This window comes from Salvia hispanica, chromosome 2 (assembly GCF_023119035.1).
Source record: "Salvia hispanica cultivar TCC Black 2014 chromosome 2, UniMelb_Shisp_WGS_1.0, whole genome shotgun sequence".
Classification (NCBI taxonomy): Eukaryota; Viridiplantae; Streptophyta; class Magnoliopsida; order Lamiales; family Lamiaceae; genus Salvia; species Salvia hispanica.
This window is the reverse complement of record NC_062966.1, coordinates 30,066,491-30,094,366: the sequence shown is the minus strand read 5'-3', so window position 1 is coordinate 30,094,366 and position 27,876 is coordinate 30,066,491. Positions and strand designations below refer to the sequence as shown.

At 35.9% G+C, this 27,876-nt stretch overlaps 4 protein-coding genes and 1 pseudogene across 5 annotated transcripts; 2 read left to right on the top strand and 3 right to left on the bottom strand.

Annotated features, from left to right (window-relative positions):
- Positions 1-20: 20 nt before the first annotated feature.
- LOC125204019 lies at positions 21-3,342 on the bottom strand. 2 transcript variants are annotated; one of them, XM_048102556.1, is made up of 6 exons: positions 2,747-3,342; positions 1,966-2,177; positions 950-1,217; positions 781-866; positions 607-698; positions 21-533 (listed from the first exon to the last, which is right to left on the bottom strand). In XM_048102556.1, the coding sequence occupies exons 1-6, from the start codon at positions 3,005-3,007 to the stop codon at positions 301-303; spliced, it is 1,152 nt and encodes a 383-aa protein (XP_047958513.1). In that variant the 5' UTR covers positions 3,008-3,342; the 3' UTR covers positions 21-300. The 2 variants fall into 2 exon arrangements, with proteins under 2 accessions (XP_047958513.1, XP_047958512.1); XM_048102555.1 differs by having other exon boundaries at positions 950-1,220; positions 2,747-3,341.
- A 12,880-nt stretch (positions 3,343-16,222) lies between these two features.
- LOC125208491 (LEAF RUST 10 DISEASE-RESISTANCE LOCUS RECEPTOR-LIKE PROTEIN KINASE-like 1.2) lies at positions 16,223-18,792 on the top strand. The gene is made up of 4 exons (XM_048108123.1): positions 16,223-17,002; positions 17,094-17,126; positions 17,358-17,591; positions 17,817-18,792. The coding sequence occupies exons 1-4, from the start codon at positions 16,291-16,293 to the stop codon at positions 18,656-18,658; spliced, it is 1,821 nt and encodes a 606-aa protein (XP_047964080.1). The 5' UTR covers positions 16,223-16,290; the 3' UTR covers positions 18,659-18,792.
- Positions 18,793-21,653: 2,861 nt separating this feature from the next.
- LOC125203752 (probable leucine-rich repeat receptor-like protein kinase At1g68400) lies at positions 21,654-23,883 on the top strand. The gene is made up of 2 exons (XM_048102183.1): positions 21,654-22,983; positions 23,166-23,883. Exons 1-2 carry the CDS (start codon positions 21,693-21,695, stop codon positions 23,750-23,752), a joined length of 1,878 nt encoding a protein of 625 aa, XP_047958140.1. The 5' UTR covers positions 21,654-21,692; the 3' UTR covers positions 23,753-23,883.
- Positions 23,884-24,033: 150 nt separating this feature from the next.
- LOC125206770 lies at positions 24,034-25,501 on the bottom strand (annotated as a pseudogene).
- A 1,928-nt stretch (positions 25,502-27,429) lies between these two features.
- On the bottom strand, positions 27,430-27,846 carry LOC125206769 (glycosyltransferase BC10-like). Its single transcript, XM_048105995.1, has one exon. The coding sequence runs from the start codon at positions 27,844-27,846 to the stop codon at positions 27,430-27,432; it is 417 nt and encodes a 138-aa protein (XP_047961952.1).
- Between the last annotated feature and the right edge of the window lie 30 nt (positions 27,847-27,876).

Below are 27,876 nucleotides of genomic sequence, written 5' to 3'. Positions count from 1 at the left end.
ACTATCTTATATTTCCAATATAAAACTAAACACCACTTTCTATATATGTCAAATATACTAATAGTAGTATAGTACATATACATGACATAACATTATCTACCAAAATCCTCATGCAAATAACTCCATCCTACACTTGATCATCAGCACACCAAAATATCCTGCTCTGTCTTCATAACATTATCAACTACACCCTTGTTTTTCCTTTTTCAACTATTATTTTTCACTTTCTTTAAATATTCATCACATACATTATTATAACAGAGCAAAACAACCTAAGGTTAAATGGGCAACATAGTGTTATTATCTGCGGCAGAAGAAGGAGAAATCAGGGTGATTCACTCGGACCAAGTTTAGCCAGTTATCCGCAGCTTGCAGCAGAGAATTTTCCAGCTGCCGCTGATGCCCTGTCAGTGGAGTCCACAGCGATGCTTTGTATTTATACGAAGCCAGCCCGAATACCGGAAGTGAAACTTGAGGGTCATCATCGCTCCCACTAGGGTATGTCACAACTGGGGGATGCACAACTTCACTTCCTGCGACAAGCAAAGAAGTGAGCCGGGCTAAAAAACTGAAATCATTATGTATGGCTCTTACTAGTTTAGCTACCTGTCATGGGTGTATGAAGAGAATGGAAGGTCAAGAAGCAAGCGTCCAGATCTCTGAGAGTTGGACCCGTAGGTATTCTGTAAATCGGGTACCTACAGTAACAATACTCCTTATCCGAGAAACAAAAAAATAAGCAGAATCAAGAAATAACGAGGCATTGTCTAGAAAAGATACCAGGCGACTGAAATCCAGCTTGATGGAAGTAAATCACAGCTCCTCAACGTTTTTAATTCAGGGAATTGGAGAGCAAGATCAGATATCTGTGAAAAATGAATTGCTTACCAAAACAAAGATCTTGACACGATATGATAAAAAAATATTTATGATAAGATACACATGGGACCTTGTTTGCCAAAGGCTCCCTAGAATAGGGGGGGTCACGTTCGAGATACTCAAACAACAAGCATCCCTGAGAGCTTCCAGTTTCACCTTCGTCGCTAGAGAAGCCTTCTTGAAATGCCATTTGATCTACTGTGAGAGGACTATTACTGCTCTGGAGGTAACTTGGTTGCTCTCTAGAATAGTTCAACCCACCCCTCTCCTGCTCACTATCACTGCTTCCATCACTACTAGAATCCCTAAAATATTCACCATCGCTATCTTCACCAGATCTCCTAAAACAAAACAATAATCAGACTTGGAGACATAGCTACAGAGAGAATTAAAATTGTAACAAATGAATTCATACAGTTAAGACATTGAGTATGAAGGACACTCTCTACACGGATAAAACCCAGACAGAATGATGAGAACATTGAATATCAACTTAGTCACAAACACAAGGAAATAATATCTAGCAGCAGTTTTTCATCTATCTTCATTCTTCAGCATATAAAAAAAACATGGTAGTGCTTGAGTTTCCAAGCAAACACCTTAAATATATATTTTTGTGTGTGCAATCACAATTTTCATCATTTACCCATCAATCTTTTCAAGGTTAAACAGGCTTATAAATGCATCCATTTCAAAGGAAACAGGTATGGCAGAGAGGTCCGTGTTCTTCAATTATTGGAGACGTTGACATCTCACTATAAGAAAATAACTACACTAAGGACTTACCAACACCAAGACATTAATAGAGAATGAGTACAGAGCAGACCAAATTGTTGCAAAAATTAGCCAGGAGTCTGATGTGATAAGATCTTTGGTAATTGATTCAAAATATGTTAGCAACAAAGTGAGTTGTGACTGAAGTGCATCTCCCAATCGTGAAGATAGTGCACAACACTAACCGGGAAATCCTCAAAGTTGAAATTTGTCCATGATGAAGCCAATTAAAATACATCCATTACATGAAGTAATATCAATGCACTCAAAGTTACCTTACATACAATACATCACAAGCCAAAAGACAGGTACCTTAATTTTACCGTGCTCTTTGAAAGGTCAGCGTACAATTGAATGCCCGACAGGTAGGGCACATAATACTGAACAACGCCATCACGATCATTCAGTATCAAAGGCACTCCCACACCATATGCACTCCATTCTTTAAACGACTCCCACAGATCACTTAGCACAAAGAAGGGCTGAGATTCTGCATTACTTGTTCTCCAACTCCTCACTTTCATCTGTTACATTTGACAAAATATTTATACAACGAAAAAAACACTTTTTTGTAAAAGCTCAATCTTTTGTAGAATTTCCAACAGTGTAATAGCAGAAAGAGGACCCAACACAAGTACAGGAACTAAGTATATCTTCGAGATACAAATTATGCAGTAGGCGTTCGTTGCTCAATCAATAACAATATCATAGACTGTAGTCTGTAATTCTGTATCCTAAGTATAATATCTTTGCTACCAAATGCAGGAATAAAAAAGAAAGAAAAGTAGTACTAATATGTATTTACAATGATTTCGCATATCAAAGCATAGCACCAAAAAAAATCGTCAATCACAATCCTCAAAAAAACTCAAACCTTCATCTTTCCAAGTAGTATTATTCAGGCAAGTGAAATCAGAATCCCAACCATAAAGTAATAGTAATTCATCATCGGCAGGTAAAATACCAAAATAGCACTACACTCAAAATTTGCTCAAATCGGCTAAATAACAAAAATAGTAACTTCACGACATATAGAGAACAAGTTAGGGTTTTTCCCAATTCAATCAAATCCATAGGTCTAGAAGAAGCAAACCTTGGGTAAATACTGCGCCGGTAACGATGGCGTGACAGATTCCAAGAACCTCTCCAGATTGCACAAAGGAGAGAGCTCCGACACCGGAATATCTTCATCCGACTTCTCCGGCAGCGGCTCATCTGGCTGGCTCTTTGAACGGCTAGGCGTGACATCACTCTGTGCCCTCCGCAAATCTCGACTCAGTCGAGCCTTCGCCACGCTGTAAAACCGATCTTCGCCGTTTCTACTCCTATTGAACTGCAAGCCTGGCCCCAACATATTTCCGAACCAAAAACCCTAATTTATCGAAACGCAATTATCTGCGTTTATCAGAAAGGGGTCACAGCTCTATCCACGCAAAAACCTTTTCCTTTTCCTGCGATTTATAAATGTCAAATTTATTGGAATTTCCGAGTTTTATCTCAATAAAAGGCAGATGAGTCAATGTCGCCGATCAAATCCCGCTATTAAACGTCGACGAAATGTTGAGATGCCAACTGGGATCCAAATTGCTATGCAGAATGTATGTAAATGGGGGTGTAGGTTAGAGAGAGAAAGAGATGGGAGGAAAATGGATGGGTATAAGAAGAAAGGAGGAGGAGAAGAAACGCTTAAATTAAAATAATTGATTATAATTATTTGAAACAAGGGGAAATGGTGAAATTTATGGGGAAAATTGTTTTTTATTGCGCGCTGTAAACACGACGCTGTTTTTGGTGGGGATGGGTCACTGAAATGACACATTTGCCACCGGTTAGATTTTTTTTCTTTAATGAAGGTTAAGGTTAAAAACAAGCCCTCAACACTGGATTCATGGTTACGCCGTTACGGTATTATGGATAAGAAGGTAACGTAAATTAGATATATGGTGAATAAATATAATTGACATAAATTTACATGTACGTAATACTCTTATATTTTAAATTAAATTATTTATTGTCATGATCAAATAAAATTATATAAGAGGGAAAGTATCAGTGTAGATCGAATTAGGATTACAATGTCAAATATACATTTTTTTTATTATGGTAATGTTATGTTCTATGTTACAAATATATTTAGTAAGTAATTAAAATAAATTTAGCATACACTTTGTGCAGAAGGTAGAAACTATACTTTTACGTGTCATGGTATTATGTCGTCAAATTAGACTTTAACGATAAAAAAACTCTCACTAAATTGACATATTAGTGCATCCACAACAAATCTTCATTGATCGTTGGGCATTTCGTCCACTAAGACAATATTAATTGTTGGATTTGGCCGCACATGCAGCTCATGAGCTATGTTTTTTTCGTTATTTTTCTCTTTTGATGTGTTTTTCCCTTTCTCTATAATCTATATAAATATGTATATTCAATAAGTACACAATATTAATGAAGTTCTTTACTCTACATGCTCTAAGATTGAATCCATCTTCCAACATATCAGAATTGGATACGGTTTTTGCTAACAAATCTTGATCATCTTAGAGCACTCCCAATGGGTCGGCGTTAAATCCGGCGAAAAATCGCCGATTATCGCCGGATTATCGCCGGGCGTTGGAGTGAATTCGGCGATAAATCTACCGATTCATCGCCAACTCCCTTATTATCGCCGATTTATCGCCGAATCATCGCCGCCCACTGTGGGCGCGATTCGGCGATAAATCGGCGATAATTTTTTTTTTTTTTTAAATCTTTGTTTTTTAAATCTTTGTTTTTATGGTTTTTATTTGTAGTTTTTTTTAAATCTTTGTTTTTTAAATCTTTGTTTTTTAAATCTTTGTTTTTTATGGTTTTTATTTGTAGTTTTTTTTAAATATTTATTTTTTAAATCTTTGTTTTTTATGGTTTTTATTTGTAGTTTTTTTTTCTCGTTGTATTATATTTTCCAATGATTAATACAACGATGAATTGTTCATTATAAATCTATTTATTAAACACATTTGTAGGGAAAATTAAACAATATTAAAAATGATGATGTAAAAATGAAATGTTGAGTTAGGGAGAAATAAGGGAGAAACCATTGGAGCAGTTGGCTAAAAGTTGGCTAAAAACTGGGGATAAATTTTGGTATTGATGTGGCGCTGATGTGGCAGGAGTTAGGGAGAAATAAGGGAGTTTTTAGAGAGAGCACTGAGAGTGCTCTTACATAAATTCTTGTGGTGTAATACTCCATATCATAATAAGATAGAGAAGAGATAAATGTACATACATGTACACAATATCTTTAAATTTTTAAATTTAAGTGAATTTAATTAAAAATTAGTTTTTTATTTATTGTATTATATGTAGCAATAAGAAAGAAGTGATAATAGAAATTTTATGTCGAATCGTAACATGATTTCTAGCTTGATTTGAATTAAATATTTAGCATGAAAATATTTTTTTGCTTAAATATTCAAATATTTAAGTAAAAATTTTAAAAAATTTACGAAGTGTTGCAAAATAATTAGTATGAAATTTATTTTAAAACAATTAATGTTTATAAAACAATCTTCAACGTAAAATGTTTTAAAAAGTTCGGTTATGTACGTACAATTATGTTACTACGCAATTTACGTCAATATTATTTATTTTATTTTATTATCTTAAAATTTACAAATTGCATAAAAGTCAAAGTTCAATTTATTATTTTGATGCTAATATTGGCTAAATGAAAATGATGTTCGCGGACGATGCTCATATAAGGTATGTAGCATGCATGCATATAATATTTTTATTAACTCATTATCAATTTAGTTATTTTGTTTTTTACTAACAAACACAGTTACGGGGCATAATAGAGATTTTTTATGTGAAACCCCACCCTTAGATTCGTTCAAATAAAGCCAAACGCTATTAGTAAATTCTTAGCTTGGTCAAAACTCAAGAATTGCTTTTCTGGAATTCTTCTAATTTAATCCAATTAACAGGTACTCCGTCACTTTTAATATGTACTTAAAAGAAATATCTCTTTGTTTGTCAAAATCGAAAACTAAATTCTTTGACAAGATACAATCAAGGGAAATTTATTGATTATAGAACGTAGTTTGCTTTGCATAAACATTGACTAAAACTCGTAAATAGTACTCTGTCTACCCAATGCCTCTTTAATAGTAGATCATAGCCATGTATATAGCCTATAGGCGAAAATCATTAATTTAGTCCTGATCTGAAACCACAAATAATTCATGGATTTTGGGCAGCCTACACAATATCTATTGATTGCAAGTAAATATATTCAACATTCAAGAAATTCATTAGTACTACAATATTGTGCTAGTGTACATGCAATTAAGGTGGTTGTACTTTGGTTGGGCCGTTGGGGTATTGGAGAAAAAAAATCACAATCATCCAAGAGTTTATTTAAAATCCTAATTAAAATGTGACCTTACGGTTTCAAATCAATTATTCCAATGACCCAAATATAAGCTGGGATGTATCCTTCAAACCGAACCTAATCACTTAGAATTGATCCCTTCATAGCTATATGTATTGTCTATTTATCGACAAAGACATTGCTATAAAATATTCAATCGCGTTTAGAGTTTTGTTTTCTTAATTTTTGTTGGGTACAAACATATCCCACATTGGATGAGTGAGGGAAGTTGGATTAATATATAAGTGTTATTCATCCCTAATTAGTTTGAGGCCTTTTCATCCATCCAAAGCGAACAATATCAGACTAATGTGCAGTTGATGATCCCAACAACTAGTATCAGAGCCAAGGTGGCTTTGGGTCGGGCCTGGATGAACCATGATCGAGTGGGGCCCTGGATTGGCTCTAGTTTGAGCCGGGCCCATAATGTCTCGATGTATTGACTATGTGTCCCCGATATGGTCTCGATTTGAGGGGAGGTTTGTTGGGTGCAAACCTATAGTGAGGGAAGTTGGATTAGTATATAATCTATCCATCCCTAATTAGTTTGAGACCTTTTGGGGTGACCCAAAAACAAATTCGTGCGGGCTTAGCTCCATCCAAAGCGGATAATATCAAACCAATTTGCAGTCGATGATCCCAATAATTTTGAATCGGTGATAAACTACTATAAAGTTTACCTGTATTAATTTTATGAAAAAAAGGTAAGTTTCTTTAAGTAATAGTTTTGTACTGTAAGGTTATTTGACAAATCTTGAGTCGTTATGCGATCTATAATCAATCAGACATAAATTGAAACTTAACTATAATGAAATATTGATAAATACTAATCCCTCATACAATCCTACACACATTTAGTCTGTCCGCATCCATGTTGGTTAAATTACTTTTCTTTGCCCATTCATTTTGGGAAGCTATTCCTAAATTAGAGGTTAATTTCCTACATTTCATTGTATTAATTTAGCAGAGATGGTATATTGATATGCATATGCAGTATGTATCACACTGCCGAGTGCCGACCGACCATTAATGAATGTGGACAGCAACGGTTGAAGATTAGCATTGATTAATTGATTTGAGTTGAATGCAGCATCCTCATCATTCATGCATCATAACGGAGGGTAGATATGTAAATATAATAATGGAGGGTAATTATGTAAATTCAAAAATCAAAACGGACCACTTGGATTATGAAAACATTATCGGATTGAGGAAGCATTGAATTCAAACTAAGCGCGAACGTGATTGGTTCCCAGGAGATTAGTCAAATGAGAAATCTCACGTAACTAATCACTTAGAGTGACACGTGTATGGCTGGATTTAGGGGGGCGTCGCTTTCTTATCGAGATTGCGATCCGTGAGGTGGCGCGTCGGGTCCGAAACAAGTTGGGTATGTGGCTGTCTCGCCACACGTTGATACCTGTCTTTGATTCGTGTCTTCATCACACCATCTTCAAGGCGCGTGTCGTGAACTCATATTTCTCAATTTTTCTTTATTTTCAAATTTTTTATTTTAATATGTAGTATAAATTATTTTGCTGTTTTTAGTTCTTCAATTTAATGCTTGAATATTTAGGGATTTTCTTGGTGTTAATGGTTTTATATTATTACGGTTAATATATCCTATTCAAGGTTTGGTCGTTTCACCGAGTTCGATCACAGTTTCGATTCAATTATTTTTATTAGTATATGGAGAATATTTCAATTTCATTTTCTGATCAAAATCGGAGGCCTATTTTTAGCAAAAGATGTGCATCTATATGTTGCGAATCACGTTGAATAAATATAATTTGATATATGAATATGTAATTAAGTTTTATTAATTTCAATTAGTCTAGTTATTTAGACCATCTCCAACCGTATTCTATAAATGAGTTTTGGTGTAGAAATCTTATTCAACCAGACACCAAACTCAAACATATTTTTGGTGTTTTTTTGAAACAACACCAAATATGGTGCTACTGCAAAAATTTTGTGAGACAAAAATTTAAAAATGGTGTAAAATTTGAATTTGGTCTGAATGGTTAAAGTAAAACTACTTTTTAGTGTGACGTATATTTAAAAATGAGTTTGAATTTGGTGTCAAACGCATTCAGATGTGTTTTTTTTTCTCTATAGAGAAAAGTTATTTAGCAGCCAAAACTGTGCATTGAATTCAGTTAAAATAGAGGTGAAATTTTTTGAATTTCCAATTGAATAATTCCGTATGGAGTTTGGCATGTCCGATAAAATCGTCATGCATGAATATAGCTTTCAGTAACCAAAGCGGTGCATGTCGTTTTGTAATATAATTTGTTGGTATAATTTTAACACGTTTTGAAATTAATTCCAATCTAAGGTCTGCATTTTTATTATAGATAAGATAAGATAAGATATATCATGACAAAAATGAATTTTACAAAAAAAATTCTTTTATATCCTTTTTCTTTCTATTACTACTTCTGTCCCTAAAAATTTGATACACTTTACTATTTCGGTCCGTCTCCGAAAATTTGATACACTTAACTTTTACCATTTTTAGTAGTGGACCCCATATTCCACTAACTCATTCTTACTCACATTTTATTATAAAACTAATACTTTAAAAGTAGGACCCACATCTCACCAATTTTTTCAACTCACTTTCCATTACATTTCTTAAAACTCGTGTCGGATCAAAGTGTAGCAAATTTTGAGGGACGGAGGTAATATTTTTTATAAAGAAAAATTCGTGCTTACTTATTCTTTCTCAATATCACTTGAAGGAGAAATATATCGGACCAATATCTCATTAATATTCATTGAAGTGAAAATGGTAAATACTGAAAAAATTTTCTATGGAAAACCAAACTAGAAAAGGAAATGATAAATTTCTTATCTCTAGTTTTCTTATAATACATACTCCCTCCGTCCCACATTTGGAATCACTTATTGTTATGACTCGAATTTTAAGAAAGAGTTGAAGAGTGTAATAAATGAAGTGAGATGGTGGAGTTGGTTGAAGGTAGGTCTCTTTTAACTTTTGATTTTTGTTTTGATTTATTTTAATGTAGATAATGACATTTTTATGTAATTTTGATGAAGAATGAGGTAAAATTGTATGATCAAATATGAAAAATTCTAAAAGTGACTCTTAAATTGGGACGGACTTTTATGGCAAAAAGTGACTCTTAATCTAGGACGGAGGGAGTATTTACTTATTTAGTACGTACTATATTATTACTATTGTTTTGGGTTTGAATTAGTGGTTAATTTAATGGAAAAACTTAAATGATTGGGACTTTATAAAACTAGAGAATCTCTTTATCATAGTAGAATGTCATTAGAATTATAACGAAGGGTTTTTAAACTGTTAAACAAACAATATTACACGCACATTGGAACAGAATGACACTCCATCTTTCTTCTTTGTAAACTATTTTATATAGTGAAATTTCAAATTATAATGAAATTACGTCAAATTGATGAACAAGCTCCCATGGCGTCTAAAAATATCTCTATATGAAGTCTAATCAAATAGTACTAGTACTACACACACTACATCCTGATCCAGTTGACATGTGATGTGAAGCAATAATTAGTAAACTTAAATACAGTACCTAATTAATAGACAACCAAACTAGAGGCAAATTAATTAGTTTGGCACAAATTTGGCTAGAAGTAACAATAATTTTGCATGTAATGATGCCAATGCCTGATTATTGGTATTCAGTTTGAAATTGAAATTTTGCATACTAAAATTGAGTGCAAACTACTAAAATGCACTTAAAATTTCGCTCATTCGTCGAGTTTTTTCAAGCGAGAGCTACAAGAATTAAGTGACCTTGATTGAAAGTTCGATGACTTTGTAATTTAATTGAGCATTAAAGAGCTTTGTTATTCTTTCACGTGTTATATTTTTGGTCCAAGTGTTAAAGATGGTAGTTGTAGTAGTATATAAAATCATTATGCCAACTCAATTACTCAAGTGCAACACAAAAATGTACTACTAGATCACTTTTGGTGCAATTTCTGCACAATTTATACCATTATTATACAATAAACATAAGATACTAGTAGTACTTATTTTAGGATGATAATTTTATTGGACAGAAATGATGAGGAAGCTGTGTAGTTTATTGAAATGAATAAATGATGGGTCTCTGTAGCTTGTCCCACTCATTATGCATGTTGAAATTTACACAGGTGTATCTCATTTTAACATTAAAAAATTATATTATTTTTCTTTATTTTTTCCAATATTAAATCAACTGCTTGGCCATTATGCATGTTGAAATTTATACAGGTGTATCTCATTTTGAGAGTATTAAAAAATATTTTTTTCTTTTTCTTTTTATTTTTATTTTTAAATCTAATGCTGGGCCCACTAACATTACTGAATTAATGGCCCACGACTGCTACTAGTGGGCCATTTGACAGTGAGAATAGAGAATAACGATCAATTATTCAATTAAATAACATGAATAGGACGCATTATATAAGGAGTCATTTAATGATAATCGTCGATTTGGGAAATAATATTTCGTGTAGGGTTAAGGAGGTGGTCGGGTTTGTGAGTTTTAATTTGGCTCATGATGAATAAAAGGAAATAATCTCATTATTAATTTGGGAACTGATTAGGCTGAGATCAGATGATTTTTTTAATAAGAAAAAGAAAAGAACGGAAAAGGAGTAAGTAAAATAAGTGGTGTCAAATGTGTCATTGAGTGTGGTGCAACATCACAACCACAATGTACAAATTACAAACCAACTTATTAAAGTGGAAAGATATTATTCCACGTTCGAAGCGCGAGTACAACTCACATAGAGCGACATTAGTTGTTACAACAACATCAATAATAATAATAATAATAATAATAATAATAATAATAATAATAATAATAATAATATTATCAGTAGTCTTAATTTGAATGATTAATTCTAAACGATCATCAATTCTACGAGCCTACATGTTTCAGTGTCGGGGAAAAGGGACCAAATATGGATAAAAATGAGTTATTTCCCCTTGAGACGACCTATTAATAGGTAGAAAATCCGGTGAGTGCAGCTTGTCATTATTTCCGACTGGCTAATTTATTTTTAGTGCTACAGTAAGAAACTCCATGTTAGAATTTTTTTTATCATCATCTATTGACATGTAACAGAAAACAACACACAAAATTATATTTATATATCTAGATTCATGATGAATATTATATGTTGAGCAATTTTAACACAGTAGTAGAAAAGCATGTTCCGTTATTCGTTTCAAACATTTGATCGAATTTTGCAGGTAAATATTCATGCCAATTGATACATGACAATTCATGGTACAACTCTTTCAATTGCGTCTTGGACTCTAATATTGTGTTTGGGTGGGCGATAGATTGGAGCCAGCTAGACTTAAATCCTAAATCCATATGGTTATAATCCAGTTAAAATTTCCAGGAAATGGATGATCAGGCCCAGATTGATTAAAATAGGTGTATAACTTTTTTTTAGTTTTTAGTACTCCACTATTGAACATTAATCCACTTTTTTGAGTTAATAGTCCTCATCACTTAAAATATAAGCCTAAAGGCCAATTGGAAAACAATACTCCATACAAAAGGTGGGACACTTGATGATGTTTAAAAAAATTACATAGAGTAAATGTTGTCGTCATTTTTATTAAATATTTTAGACTTCAACAACTCACATTATTCAAATATTATGTAGGATTTTGCTTGAATCACTTTTGACCAACTTAATCTATGCTTCTTCAGAATTGAAAGTGGGACGTTTAGTTAAACTTTATTCTAATTCGGATTACCTAGGAAGATCCATACGCTTAATTTATTGAAAGCAAAAAAATGAATACATGGACTTTTGAATATTTGAAACTTAAAACAAGCAGAATAACCTTCTTAGAACGACTTCTGTAAAAGTTTTCTTCTGAGAAAAAAAGTACTACTACTACTTAAATAGATAAAATTTGTTGACTTTGGAAACTAAGAATATGAAGAGGATCAATTGGTCATAAGCTTAGAAATCAAAATTATGAAGTCAGAACGAAAATGGACGGTGGGTTTGAAATCTTTTTGTTGAATTCATATGGTATGGGTTCAAACACTATTCATGTTCCGTTTACTGAAATATTGCTCTTTTTTGAATTTATTTCAAGAAGTTACATATATTAAATCGCAATCTTGGGCATACATTAGTCTACCTTAGATCCAAACTTTAAATTTTTGCAATTTAGATCAATATTTTGTGATTTGTAACAAATAGTTTTTAAAGTGTCATGTATTTTATAATTGGGAAAAATCACTTCAATAATAACTTTTGATTTATTTTTGACAATATTCCAATAACTTTCAAACCATGGTAATTATGTATTTATGTGGGGTAGTGATAAAATGCAAACTTATATATTGTACAAACTCAAAACTTTTCAACACAGTTTCAATACAATATCAACACAGTGTAAAATTTCAAGATTTTAATGTCAATACAATATCAACACAACATCAATCATTGACTACCATTGAAATTCTATTGACATTTTCCTGTTGATATTTTTTTGTGATCTATTGACATTTTTCAATGGTCCAGATCATAGTTTTGAATGGTCCAGATCACAGTTTTGAGTTTGTACAATATTTAGAGTTTTCATTTGATCACGCCCCTATTTATGTGAATGTCCGAATTGCCGTTTTGGGAGTTGTGAACCTTAATGCGGCTTCTACCCAACAATGAGTTGCAACAACTGTAGTTGACTAGTCTTGAAATGCGGTTGCAAATCCCAAATAATGAAGCTCTAAACTTCAAACGTCGATGACGCAAATTAAAAATAGAGTGAACTATAAAAATGGTCCCTGGATTTTAAAAATATCGTCAGTAGTCCCTGAATTAAGGGTTTATTTCGAAATTGGTCCTTTTGTTTTTTTTTTGTACGAAAATGCCCTTCTGAGGGGTTTTGAGGGGTTTGGACAATTTGGTCTTTTTACACTTTTAACATTTTAAGGGTGTGTTTGATAGCCAAGGAAAACCAAGAAAAAGACCCCTTTCCTAGGCTTTTCTAATGTTTGATACATTTTCAATTTTGGAGCAGAAGCCCGCGAAATAACCCTGCCCGCAAAGGCCCAAGAATGTAAACCACTATTTCGGACGAAACTTATCGTTGAAGAAGCTGAGGTTTGTTTTCCAGCTTTCAAATTTGGGTCAAGAAACTAAAGTGCCTTCCAAAATTATCCCTCTCATGCTCAATTCTCTCTTCTCTATCATCTTTCTCTTCCCTTTCTCTCTTTCATTTCGTTCAGATCTGCAGAGTTCACAAACTTCTCTTCCCCCTCTCTCTCTCTTTGATAATTGGTTAGATTTGCAGCACCACTTCCCCTTTGCTCTTTGATTTCCCGTCGGAATTGTAGCATCACTACACCATCTCTTCCCTTTTCCTCTCTGCTTTTCGGTCATGGAGGCGCAGCACCACACCACACCACACGAATTTAAGACATCAATTTCAATTACTACGAATTTATCTCTCTAATTGGCTGTTTAAGAAACTTGAGTGGGTATCAAACTTGAGTGCTATTTAAGACACTTACATTTCCTAAGGTATCAAACAATAACCGAGAAAAAGAAAAGCCAACATAATTTCGATTATTTTCTGACATAGTTTCTTCTCTAGCATTTTCCAACTTATGCTATCAAACACACCCTAAATATGATATTATTTCAGTTATGTACTAAATTTGATATTATTTCAAAATTATCATTCTTCTTCCCTTTTGTCATCCTTCACTTTGTTTCTTTATTTCAATATTAGATTTAATTTTACAAAATTTTAAATTTTAATTTTTAAATATCAATAAATTTTTTTAATTACAAAAATTATTAAATAAAAAAAATTAATAGTCATAATCAATATTTGAAAGTGTATAATATTTAATCAATATGACAACGACTTAGTTTTAATCAATATTTAATAGCTTTAATCATAAATATATCATATAACACGATTTATTCTGAAATAAATATGCATCTAATGTAAGACTAATATAATTTTTGTTTATTAATTCGAAAACAATCAAAATTTACTAGTACTACCTCCGTCCCTCAAAATTTGCTAGACTTTGACCCGACACGGGTTTTAAGAAATGTAATGGAAAGTGAGTTGAAAAAGTTGGTGGGATGTGGGTCCTACTTTTAAAGTATTAGTTTTATACTCCCTCCGTCCCAAGATAAGTGACCTACTTCTTTTGGGCACGGGATTTAAGGAATGGTATTTAAATAAGTTAAAGTGGAGAGAGTAAAGTATGAGAGAGGGAAAAGTAGAGGAGAGAAGAGAGAATAAAGTAGGTGGAGAATAAAGTAAGAGAGATGACTTTTTGCTAAAAATGGAAATAGGTCATTTATAATGGGACACCCCAAAAAGGAATACAAGTCACTTATCTTGGGACGGAGGGAGTAATAAAATGTGAGTAGGAATGAGTTAGTGGAATATGGGGTCCACTATCAAAAATGGTAAAAGTGAAGTGTATCAAATTTTCAGGGACGGAATGAAATGGTAAATCTGTATCAAATTTTCGGGACAGAGGTAGTAATTTTCAACAAAAATACTCCTATATAAAATTTTTAGTAGGATCAAATTTTTAGTCAACTTCATAATATTCAATCACAAGCAATTATAACAACCGAACGAAGGCTAAATAGAATAGGTCTTATTTTTCCATCATGATTAATATTATTTGTGTGTACTTCTTCAATTCAGCTGAATATTATATTAAATAATAAAAATTAATAGTTTTAATCAATATTTATAGTGTCCATGAATTAATAGTTTCATTAAAATTTTTATTGATATTTAAAAATTAAAATTAAAATTTAATTTTATAAAATTAAATATAAAATTGAAATAAAAAAAGAAAGTGAAGGATGACAAAATGGAAGAAGAATGATAATTTTGAAATAATATCAAATTTAGTACATAACTGAAATAATATCAGATTTAAAATGTTAACAATGTAAAAAGACCAAATTGCCCAAAATTCTCAAAACCCCCTAAAAGGGCATTTTCGTACAAAAAAAGGCCAAAAGGACCAATTTTGAGATAAACCCTTAGTTCAGGGACTATTGGCGATATTTTTAAAATCCAGGGACTATGAGCGAGATAAACCCATAGTCCAGGGACCATTTTTGAAGTTAACTCTTGAAAATAAAAACTCTAAAATTGATTAAAACGTCAAAAACTACATCATTTATACTAGTCTACATAGACGTTAGAGAATCGATTTGTCTACGTCAAAAAATATACCTAGCTTTCACGAAACTGCCAATTCTTTAATCGAAAATTAGTCTCACATGATAATTGCGAATGATAGTAGCAATTTACTTTACAATATCTAAAATTAGAGATTAATCATATGTCATCAAAATAATACTTCATCCGTCCCATAAAAATATGAGCATTTTCATTCAGAGAAAGTTATTCCGATTTATATATTAAATTATTTATAATTTATATCACCATTAAAACACTAATAATAACGAGGATCCCATTATCCACTAACAATACTTTAACTCTTTTTTCCTCTTCTTTCTTATTTTACTAATTTCATTTTAATTCTTGTGTTATATTATACTCCATGTCTATATTTTTATGGAAAACGCCGGGTCCAGTGGATACACCCAGCCTAGAGGATACACCAGTCAGTTGTAGTGAAACGCCCGCCCTAAGGTTTTTGGTGCCGTTTTGTCTATTTCCACCTGTTGTGACTACAAAAACTCGACAAATTTATCAAAACACTAAAAGAGGATAATAGACGAAAACTCAAAAATGTGCTACAAAACACAAAAATACATAATTTTAAACATTCAAAACATTTGCTAAAGTATGAGTTTATGAAATGAGATAGAGATAGTATTAATATTTTGGCGGGAAGAAAAATAATTAACAGTACCACCTGAATATTAAATTCATACAGAGCAAGTTCAATCAACGTACTCCCTTTTCTATTCGAGAAGATATTCAACTCTTATTTCCATTCAATTCCACTATTCCCAAAAAATGAGGTCGGTCAATTCTTGCAACTATGAAACACGCCGTCAATCTTATTTTCTTGGCAACGCATCCAATTTTTCTCTCACAAATCATTATAATTAATGTCTATATTCTTCTTCTTCAACTACTCTCATCCACTTATATTCAAACACCAAATCGCAGTATACTAATTGAAGTAAGGCACAATATTAATTTCCACTTCTTCAAATCCCCATATATTATGCATACTTTCATAATACATCTCAACTTGTATACACTCTGGTTTATACTCGTATCAGGGAGCTCTTCAGCTATCGATTACCGATACGAGGCATGCTGGCCAAGAAGCTGCAGCAACGGCCCGAACATAAGCTTCCCTTTCTACATCAAAGGCCTCCAAAAACCTTACTGCGGCTTCCCCGGATTCATGCTCAACTGCTCCAGCAACGGATTCCCATCTCTTCACATCTCAGAAACCGAATTCATAGTGAAGGAGATATCCTACGAAACTCGATCTCTCCGCGTCGTCGATTCTGCAGCGCTGAACTCCGACAGCAATGGCTGCGTTCCGACAATCAGAAACGTGTCGATTCCGACAGCACAGTTCGATTTCGGTGAAAACGTAACGAAGCTCCGGTTCTTCTCCAACTGCAGCGGCTCGATGTTTGAGGGTGGTGTTGGCTGCGATGGAGGTGGGAGGATTGTGACGATGTATGAAGGGGATGAGTTGGTGGGAGAAGCGCTGAGGAGGTGTGGGAGGAATACGGTGGCGGCGGTGGAGGGTACTGGTGGGGAGGTGGTGGAGGTTTTGAGGAGAGGGTTTGTGATGAAATGGAGAGCGAGTGAGTGCGGCGCGTGCGAGCGGAGTGGGGGGCGCTGCGGCTTCAATGAGACCACCTACTTGTTTAGGTGCTTCTGCCCGAACCGGCCTCGCTACTGGTTGTGCAGATCCGGTGAGTTGGATTTTGGAGTAGAGTGGAGAGAGTGTTTGATTTTTAATTAAATTTCTTGAATTTGAATTTTGAGCTCTCATATCATATGCAGAAAAGGATAGGCCCAGATTGTTAATGCCAGCCGGTATGTAAAAGCTCTCACCTCACTCTCGTAGTACTCATTTGTTGGGATTCAAATCATAAATTTAAATATATTAGTGCAATCACTACTCCATTATTATAAATAAAGCCTTTTGGCCTTTGCGGGTGTCCTAAAAACAAAACCGTAAGAGTTTGGTTCAAAATGGATATTATTATACTAATGTGCAGTATGAACGTGCATTGCCGAACCCTTACAAGATTCATTTGGTGACAGCTATATTCGGAGGTGCAGTGTGCCTTCTCTGCATATTAATCGCATTTTTGATCTGGCAATGCAAGAAGAGAAGATCGAAAAGTGGACCCCAAACCACAAACTCGGATATTCAGGAATCTAGAAGCTTCTACTTGGGAGCCAAGATATTCTCTTACAGAGAACTAATGGTGGCCACAGATTCCTTCAGTTCATCAAAAGAGGTCGGAGACGGAGGCTACGGAACTGTATACTACGGTAATACTAAAAAAAATGTCTAAGGCCAATTTTAATCAATTAAAGATGCTAATTTATGAGTATTTTTAAATATATCACCTACACTTTAAAAAACGTCATCAATCTTAGTATTTCAACTAAAATTAATGGTACACAAACGAAACGTCCTTGAAAAGCAAAATATTTAGTTGACAATTGTATCTTCAAGTTAAGGATGTTTTTCTTTTGATCTGATGATATAATCAGGCAAACTGAGCGACGGGAGAGAAGTGGCGGTGAAGAGGCTACACGAGCACAACTACAGAAGAATGGAGCAGTTCATGAACGAGATCAAGATCCTTACATCGCTGCGGCACAAGAATCTCGTGTCACTCTACGGATGCACCTCCGCCTCCAGCAAGGAGCTGCTACTCGTCTACGAGTACGTCGCCAACGGCACCGTCTCCGACCATCTCCACGGCGGCAGATCGCCTCTGACATGGCCCGACCGGATGAGGATCGCGCTAGAAACGGCCGGAGCCCTGGCCTTCCTCCACAAATCCGACATCATCCACCGCGACGTCAAGACCAGCAACATCCTCTTAGACGCCAACTTGTCGGTCAAACTCGGGGATTTCGGGATCTCGAGGCTGTCCACTGTGGACGCCACGCATGTGTCCACGGCCCCGCAGGGGACGCCGGGGTACGTGGACCCCAGCTACCAGAGGAGCTACCATTTGAGTAGCAAGAGCGATGTTTATAGCTTTGGAGTGGTTCTGGTGGAGCTGGTGTCGTCGAGGCCGGCGGTGGATATAAGTAGGAGGAGTGATGAGATTAATTTGGCGAGCATGGCTGTGAGCTGGATTGAGAGGGGGGCGTTTGTGGAGCTGGTTGATGAGTTTCTTGGATTTGGGAGCGATGGGGAGGTTGCGAGGATGATTACGGCGGTGGCGGACCTGGCGTTTAGGTGCCTGCATGTGGAGAAGGAGATGAGGCCGTGCATGGATGAGGTTTTGAGTGTTTTGAACCACATTTGTGAAGGCCATTACCAATTTGGAGATGACATTTTTTCTTCATCTCTACAGTTTGAAAGTGAATCAAGTTTATAATACTACATTACTACTACTACTATATGATTCTTGACCGGATATAAATGAAGTCATCAATTGTATTGATGATTACCTATCGCTTGTAATTTTCAGTGATGAAATTAAGGTTTGAATTGAAATTGAACTTGTGTTGTCTGTCAAATCTAGCCGAATCATCATGCTAGTATTTTTTTATGTCAATCAAATTACTAAATATATACAAAAATGTTCCGCCAAACTAACTGAGGCGCGTCAACATTTGTGAACGAAAGTAAGATGCCGGCGTCTCAACTCTTTTATTATGTATTACTCATTTTGTAGGTGAAATAAATACGTATGAAAAGAGTAATTGTTTTGAAGAAGTTACAGTATCACAAATTCACAATTATCATGGTCTTGTGTGCTGGAGAATATGACGTCAATGGAGTGAATAAGGTTACATAGCCCATATATTCGCCATGTAAAATGTGGTTAAGTGGGAGAGAGCTTATTGAGTAAATCCGAAGATGGTATGATCTAAAACAATTAAAAATTCGTGAAAAACTCAACAAGTCTCAAGGAAGAGTGAGATTACCATTGAAGCTCTATCCTACATGAGTTTTGGGCTTACGTTGGTTTCTCAGATTGAGCCGTGCTTCTTCTGCCCAGCCCAATTACAAAACTGGATGCTTCAAATTGGGCCTGATAGTTAGAATGTAGCCTATATGGATAACATAAAAAAAAAAAGAAAAAAAAGAATCACTTTTGAAAAGTGAAATGATTTGAAATACAAATACTACAGTACTTGTTTAATTGAAGCTTGTTTCGAACAAGCACTTTTGATATTTGAATTTAGTGTGTTGAATGAATTTTGGCTTGATAAACTAGCAGAAATTCTCGAGGATGCAAATTTGATACCCCTTTGCACACGGAAAATATTCTCATTTTATCATTTTAGGATGTAAAAAAAAAGTCTTATTTTTAAAAATGGAAAGTTTTCCTCTTCTACTTTATCTATATATTTTTACCAACTTTTTTCTCCATCTCTCATATTTTTACTAATTTCTTACTAAAACCTACATATTCACAAATGTGACATGATCTGTGTAGATGGAGGGAGTATTTATTAGAATTGTTAAAATACTAACACTATTTGTTAAACTATTTCTTTTCTTGCAATACGTCAATCACTTTAAAATTCAGACACTTCCCAATATGCCAATTTGATTAAAACTCATTTCAAATCGGTTTGATAGTTGACACACTAATAAGCGATCCACTATAACTGATTTTCTATGTATTTATTTATATTTTTGATCAGCAAAAGTTGGAAAGATTATATTGCATCTCCCTATATATTAAGCTTTCTTCTTCATGTCTTTTGACCGGTTTCCCACCATATTCTTTTCTTCAATTTATTTCGAAATATGGGACGTGGGAGAATCTTTTGTCAAAGTGAAGTTGCATGAAGATAAAAAAAAACTCATACGTTAAAATTTAAATAATAAAATGCATGTAAAAAATAACGTATGAGTTTTTACATGTATTAATGTGACACATATTCAGATATTCTCGCAGGAGTGTCAGAGTTAGAATGTTTCATAGAGACATGAACTTGAATTGTTCTGCATGAAATTTAAATGTCGTTCGTTTTACAAAATACTAAGTACATAAATCACGTAATTCAAGTCCTTTTGAACAGTTTTTAATTCTAGCTAGAATAAATTAAAATATCATCATTGTGTACAAAATTGTTTTTGACCGCAAATAATATAGTTAAATACTTTATTAGGGGATAATTAGCTACTCTCTCATCCTAAACCCAACCAACCGAGAGGCTCCCAGACAAGCATACTTATAACTTTACTTTAATCTTCAATTTACTTCCGTTGGAAAACGTGCTTCCATTCAGACACAAATTCTTCTCAAATCTTCTTTTTTTCAATTACATCTCTTTATTAACTTTTAATCCTTTTTTTAAATTTTTGAATAAATATACAATACTAAACCAGAAGGAAAAAAGTATTCAAACAAGATGGCACCTTTTGAAGCTACTACTATAGAAGAAAAGGACATTGAAAAACGCAAAAGATATTCCTGGAGAAGGAGAGCTTCCTTAAGAATCTCATCATTATATTCGCTTTCATTTCTTCTTTCAAACTCTTTCCTCTAACAATATTGTTATAATTTAGCTTAATTACCTTTAGTTTATTCATGATATATGTACTGTAAAAAACCATACACTATATATCTATAGGCACCTTTGCTTAAGACTCAAGATGAGCATATCAAAAGTTGTATTCTCCACTTGTCTCATAAAATAGAAATAATGTTATGGAAATACTGGAAATGTACGGTTATTGGATGTACTCTGTATGTGTATATATAGCTTTAACTATATGCATTGTTTTATTATTTATTTGAGCTGAACCATAATGACTGTACGTGACTGCAGTTCAAAATAAGAATATGAATTTCAAAAGTTTGAATCATTTTTAAACATTACTCCATAAAGTATTTATTAGTTTATCTTACTGCTGAAAAAAGAGTATTAATGTGTGAGTGATTTGTTTGGGCAATATAGGTGTTTGTAGAATTATAGTGTAAATGTCTCAAATTTGCATCATACAAAATCGTTATTAGAGTTCATCTCATCGAATTCTTTATTTACCTTTCTCATGGACGACAATTTGTTACACGTAAAACGAATTTTAGACTGATTAAATCTTATACATATGTTTTACTATAACAACAGCAAAAAAACAAACAAGCATGAGGATCACTATCTTCACTCTACTGGCGCCAACGGTCCTAAATTTGCAGTTGGCATTTATTATGTCTTACATTCGATTGCAAATATGCCATGCGTTCAACCTTATTTTATATACTACCTAATTCTTTAATGAGTTCTAAGTTGCTAACTGAATTTATGTGTGACTTATAATCAATTATGTGAATTTATAACATATTAACAAATTTAAAATTATAAATACTCATGTATAACATCAAAAGAAGCTGCATTCCACATTCATTATAATTTCCCATACCTTCTTCACATCCACAACTCTTCGCAACAATGTCACTCTCAAAATTAAATTATACTACCACCGCTCTCTTCCTCCTCCTCCTCATCCATTACGCCGCTGCTGTGGCTCCTCCGAACCCCGACCTCCGCCCCCTCTTCCTCTTAAAATCCGCCGCCGACCCCGACAACGCCGTCCTCACCTCGTGGAACGCCTCCACCGATCTATGCACCGCCTCCTGGCTCGGCGTGACCTGCCTCCACAGCCGCGTCTCCCGCCTAATCCTTGAAAACCTCGGCCTCCGCGGCAGCCTCCCCCCGCGGTCCCTCTCCTCCCTCACCCAGCTCCGCGTCCTCAGCCTCAAGCAAAACCACTTCTCCGGCCAAATCCCCGACCTCTCCAACCTCACCGCCCTCAAGCTCCTCTTCCTCTCCCACAACCGCTTCTCCGGCCCCTTCCCCTCCTCCCTCACCTCTCTCCCCGGCCTCTACCGCCTCGACCTCTCCCACAACAGCTTCACCGGCTCCATACCCGCCTCCCTAAACGGGCTGACCCGTCTGCTCACGTTGCGGCTAGATGGTAACGGGTTCTCGGGTCCGCTCCCGGGTTTGGTAATACTCAACCTGCATGATTTCAGCGTGTCTGGAAACGGGCTGGCGGGTCGGATACCCGACTCACTTTCGGCTTACCCGCCCTCCTCGTTTTCAAACAACCGGGCTTTATGCGGCCCGCCTTTGAAAAACTGCGCCAGCCCGAATACAACCGTTTCCTCCTCCCCGACCGGAATGGTCGCGGAAATAAAGCCCGGCGATAACCAGCGAGGGAAATTCGGGTCGCTGGCGATAATCGGAATAATAATCGGCGATATCTTGGTTTTAGGACTGGTTTCCATGCTTCTCTACTGCTATTTCTGGAGAAATTACGCTAACGAGCTGGATTCCTCGCCGTCGGGGAAGAGCAGCGAGAAGATGGCCTATTCGTCGAGCCCGTACCCGTACCCGAACCCGGCCCAATCGTGCCATGAGAAGGGGCAGATGGTGTTTTTTGAGGGGGCGAGGAGGTTTGAGCTGGAGGATTTGCTGAGGGCGTCGGCGGAGATGCTCGGAAAAGGTGGATTGGGGACGGCGTACAAAGCGGTTTTGGACGACGGCAATGTGGTGGCGGTGAAGCGGCTGAAGGATTTGGGGGCCACCGGAAAAAAGGAATTCGAGCAGCAAATGGAGGTGTTGGGAAAGCTGAAGCATCCTAATTTGGTGGAACTCAAAGCTTATTACTTTGCCAAAGATGAAAAATTGTTGGTCTATGATTACATGCCTAATGGAAACCTTTTCTGGCTTCTCCACGGTATCAATTTTTTTAATTATTTCCTTTTTTTCAATATTACTAATTAATTTCGTTATGTAAGATTTTATTATTTGGGTTACAAAGGAAGTTGGAACTGTATATAAATGTTGACTGATAAAATACAAATTCTTGCTGCTTAATCCAAAGCGGAAAATATATATCAAACTAATATGGTTTTACAGGAAACAGAGGGCCGGGAAGAAGGCCGGTAGATTGGGCAACACGGTTAAAAATTGCAGCCGGCGCCGCGCGAGGCCTCGCCTTCATCCACAACACCTGCAAATCTCTGAGGCTCGTCCACGGCAACATCAAATCCACAAACATACTCATCGATGCAGACGGCAACGCGAGAGTATCCGACACCGGCCTCGCCGCTCTCTCGGGGAACCCGAAGCCGAACGGCTACCGCCCCTCGGAGGCCTCGGAAGGGCGGAAGCTGACGCAGAAGTGCGACGTGTACGCGTTCGGGGTGCTGTTGCTGGAGCTGCTGACGGGGAAGTGCCCGGGGATGGTGGAGAGCGGGGCGTCGGAGCTGCCGAGGTGGGTGCAGTCGGTGGTGAGGGAGGAGTGGACGGCGGAGGTGTTTGATTTGGAGCTGATGAGGTATAAGGATATTGAGGAGGAGATGGTGGGGCTGCTGCAGATTGGGTTGGCTTGTGCGCAGGCTTCGCCGGAGCATAGGCCTAAGATGGGGTATGTTGTCAAGATGATTGACGAATTGCGACGGGGGACGGCGGAGGATTCTCACGATGCGTTGCCGAGTGAGTGATGGAAGTTTTTGTTTTCAACTTTCTTTGTAAGATTTTGAATGTTTCATAAGTAGTTTCATTTGTGAGAGCTATTCACTTAAATAGCTAAGAGGGTTGTTGAGATTTGAGAATGAATTGAATTTAAGGGGTTGATCTATTTCGAAAAAAAAATACTACTCCTCAAATACGATTCAATACCAGGTAGTAATAAAGAATAATTCATTTAAAAACATGAGTACTAATTTAACAAAAAGAATATGCAAAATGCAGGGGCCGGCATGCATCCTACCAAATAATCTCTCTAATTGCTTAAATGCATAAGCCTAGGCGCAAACTTCATCAGCCTATCTAAAGCATTTTGAGTGAATTCTCTTGCAAACAAAAAGCAAACATTTGTCTTCCTCCCATTGTACTCGCAGCTACTCCCACTCCTCAGCCACTCCAAAAACTCAATGGTCACATCCGGCCCAATGAACATCCAAGGGTGGGGCCCGCCCCCTGACCAGTCAACCCAAGTCAAAGTCCGGTTCGCGTTCCTCTCTCCGAATTTCATGCTCACAAAAGTCGGCAGGTAGTGCTCGTCCGCGTAGCACGAACCACTGCGTAGTATTGAAAAATTGGAAAATACGTCTTATCTGAAACGACCTCTAAGGCAAGACTTCTGTCCATCTGGAACCACTGGGACCCCTTCCTCCAGTTGTCCAGCGTGATTGTGGGGCCCATGTCGGGGCTGTAACGGCCTCGCCCCACGGCCCCCTCCTCATCGTAAGACTCCAAGAAGTTGTGGGTGGAGTTGAGTAAATAGGAGTATATAGTAGAGAAGTTGTAGAGAGGGATACATGATTCAGAGAGGAGGACAAAGTATTGGTTTGAGAAATCAAGAAGGGCATTTGCTAGTAGTCTTCGCTCTGCTTCAACCATGTTCACATTCCCCCACTCTACCTCCTGCATCAGTTAACAGTATTGGCCATGACTTTCAATTCTGTGTATCAAAATTATCAATACAATGACATAATTATATCAATACAATATGTAAATTTAAATATCAACACAAAGTCATAAGTTTATCAACACAAGAAGATAGATAAATTTATGTCTTTGTGTTGATATTTTTAACATACAAAATTGATATTAGTTATTAGTTATTATTGTAACTTAATTAGTATTTGATCACACACCTATGATTACAACTATGATAGTTATCATAATTTCGACTAGTAAATTTGTCTTAATTTTGTTTTTGGTAGCTAAATAAAATTGCTGAGCTATCGTAAGTAGATGTTTAGGGAGGACAATAAGTTAGAAATAAGGTTCATAATGTGGCTAATGTCTGAGATGGAGTGATTGGAACTAACCTTACTAGCAATTCTCCGGCCATAAAACACCGAACCCTCAGGCTCCGATCCATTAAAAGATGGATTGGAGTGGACGTAAATCGAGTAAAGCCCTTGGCTCCCCTTAAAGAAGCGCTCCCACAGTGGGGCCAGCACCACCGGCCCTCTGGTCAAGAACATGAACGCTATCTTTGGCACGCGCAATTGATGGATTTTAGGCGCCATTGATGCTTTGGACAGCAGCTCATCATCGCTCATCCCATGCAGCAAGCTCGGCGGCGACGACTGCGCTGTGAAGATGAAGAACTGCCTGCTCGAGACTTGCAGGACGATTGAGTAGGTATTGGTATGGACGCAGAGGATAATTCCGAGTGTGAGGGCGGAGATGAAGAAGAGGTGGCCGAGGAGGTTCGGTAACGGAAATTGGTTCTTCATCGCCGCCGGGAGGGTGGAAAGCGGCGACGGTGGTGCCTTGGTTGACAGACAAGGAATGATTCATATATATAAGAGAGAAGAGAATAAAACACCGTTTATAAGGTATAAAATAAATGAGAAAAAATATAATCAGCTATTTAAAAATTAATGTATTAACTGAATAAGTCTGAACTTGATAAACTTTCGCCAATTTGTTCCTTTTTCCTTATGCCTATAGATTTACAATATTTTCAAGATTTTATTTTCCTTATGCCTCAGAGCATCTTCAAAAAGGAAAGTTCGATAAAAGAAGTAATCTATTTACCTTCTCAAAAAGTGAAATATACATTTTCATAAGTTAACAAATTTCAAAAGAAAAATATTAAAAGATAAATTATTTTTAAAATAAAATAACAGTACAAAATGCATTCCTAAACATTAAAAAGACATTCTCAAATTCCTTCTATATTGAAGAATGATTTTTCATAAAAAAAAACAAATATGGTAGTTATAAGATTATATTTTACCTCTCTATTAAAGAAAATGTAAGGATGCCTCTTCAAAATGGAAAAATATAAAATACCTTCTCAAATATCATTCCCCTTGAAGAATGATTTTTCATAAAAACAAATGATAATTATAAAGAGTTTACCACTTCATTTACATCTCGCCTTAGAGATGCTCTTAGATTTTTGACAATTTTAAGATTTCATTCTAGACATGTGTTGATTGAATAAAAATTCATTTTTATTTTAAAATGCAAATAGAATGATAGTTCTAGGGGTGGCAAATCGTGCGTGTTGTGTCGTTATCGTGTCGACACGATAACGACACGACACGATAACAACAAACACGAACACGACCCGTTAAGAAAACTCCAAATACGAACACGAACACGACCTGCTACCCTCAGACACGAACACGACACGAACACGACACGAACCACTTCGGGTCAACACGACACGATAACAACACATATACGACACAACACGATAACAACACTATAATAATAATATTATAATATATTAATATTATTTCTAATATAAAATTTTAAATTTTAATTTTAAATTTTTAAAATTTTAAAATAAATTAATATTATATATACTTAACGTGTAACACGAACACGACACAAAATAATATTATAGTATACTTAACGTGTAACACAAACACGACACGAAAACGACACGAAATTTTCGTGTCCTTATTGTGTCGACACGATAAGGACACGAACCCAATAAGCTTTGACACATACCCATTAATTTTGTGCGGGTTCGTGTCGTGTTATCGTGTCGTGCCAAAAATTGCCAGCCCTAGATAGTTCTATTTAATAATGACGTCAAACTAATTTAGTACGTAGTATTTATTTTTAAAATGTGTTGATGATTCTATTCAATTAGTATGGAGTATGAATTATACCAATTTTTTTTAAAAAAATTAATGTGTGGTTAACGCTGATTAGCACCTGTCATAAATAACTATCAATATTATTCTATTTTTTTCTGAGAGTCACAGACAAAATTGAAGGAAATAAATTTGAGATTAGAGTCACAAGACACTCATAAAGAATGCACGGACTCAACTAGCATCAATTTAATTTCCAAGGAACATTCCTGAATTAAATGAGGCAACTTTCTACATCTAATTTACTTGAATTTGAATTGCCATGGCTTGTTATTAACAAGTTGGATTGTCTTCCCCTATTACTATACTTGATGGCATGAATCACTTAATTCGAAATTCTCTCATATTTATGGAATTAACAATTAATTCGAAATAAAGAGAATATTTATATTCCCAATTCGAACAAAGATATTCAAATATCATACACCAATACCAGGTAGTAATAAAGAATAAGTAATTTATTTAAAAAAATGAGTACTAAAAATTTAACAAAAAGAATATGTAAAATGCAGGATTCCGAATCCTCCTACCAAATAATTCTCTATTTGTTAGAAATGCATAAGCCCTGGCGCAAACCTCAACAGCCTATCTAAAGCATTGAGAGTAAATTTTCTCGCAAACAAAAAGCAAACATTCGTCTTTCTCCCATTGTACTCGCAGCTACTCCCACTCCTTAGCCTCTCCAAAAACTCATTGGTCACATCCGGCCTAATGAACTTGGAGGGGTGGGGCCCGCCCCTCGACCAGTCGACCCAAGTCAACGTCCGATTCGCGTTCCTCTCTCCGAATTTCATGTTCACAAAAGTCGGCAGGTAGTGCTCGTCCGCATAGCACAAACCGCTGCAGTAGTACTGAAAAATCGGGAAATACGTCTTGTCTGAAACCACCTCTAAGGCGAGACTTCTTTCCATTTGGAACCATTGGGACCCCTTCCTCCAGTTGTCCAGTGTGATGGTGGGGCCCATCTCGCGATGGTATCTGCCGCGCCCCACGGG

Coding starts and splice junctions, on each gene's coding strand:
- LOC125208491 (XM_048108123.1), top strand. CDS start 16,291: ATGCATACTTTCATAATACATCTCAACTTGTATACACTCTGGTTTATA. Junction 17,003..17,093: donor CTACTGGTTGTGCAGATCCG/GTGAGTTGGATT, acceptor TATCATATGCAG/AAAAGGATAGGCCCAGATTG. Junction 17,592..17,816: donor CTACGGAACTGTATACTACG/GTAATACTAAAA, acceptor TGATATAATCAG/GCAAACTGAGCGACGGGAGA.
- LOC125206769 (XM_048105995.1), bottom strand. CDS start 27,846: ATGGGCCCCACCATCACACTGGACAACTGGAGGAAGGGGTCCCAATGG.
- LOC125204019 (XM_048102555.1), bottom strand. CDS start 3,007: ATGTTGGGGCCAGGCTTGCAGTTCAATAGGAGTAGAAACGGCGAAGAT. Junction 699..780: donor AGCTGGATTTCAGTCGCCTG/GTATCTTTTCTA, acceptor TTGTTACTGTAG/GTACCCGATTTACAGAATAC. Junction 534..606: donor TCTTCATACACCCATGACAG/GTAGCTAAACTA, acceptor TGCTTGTCGCAG/GAAGTGAAGTTGTGCATCCC.
- LOC125203752 (XM_048102183.1), top strand. CDS start 21,693: ATGTCACTCTCAAAATTAAATTATACTACCACCGCTCTCTTCCTCCTC. Junction 22,984..23,165: donor CCTTTTCTGGCTTCTCCACG/GTATCAATTTTT, acceptor ATGGTTTTACAG/GAAACAGAGGGCCGGGAAGA.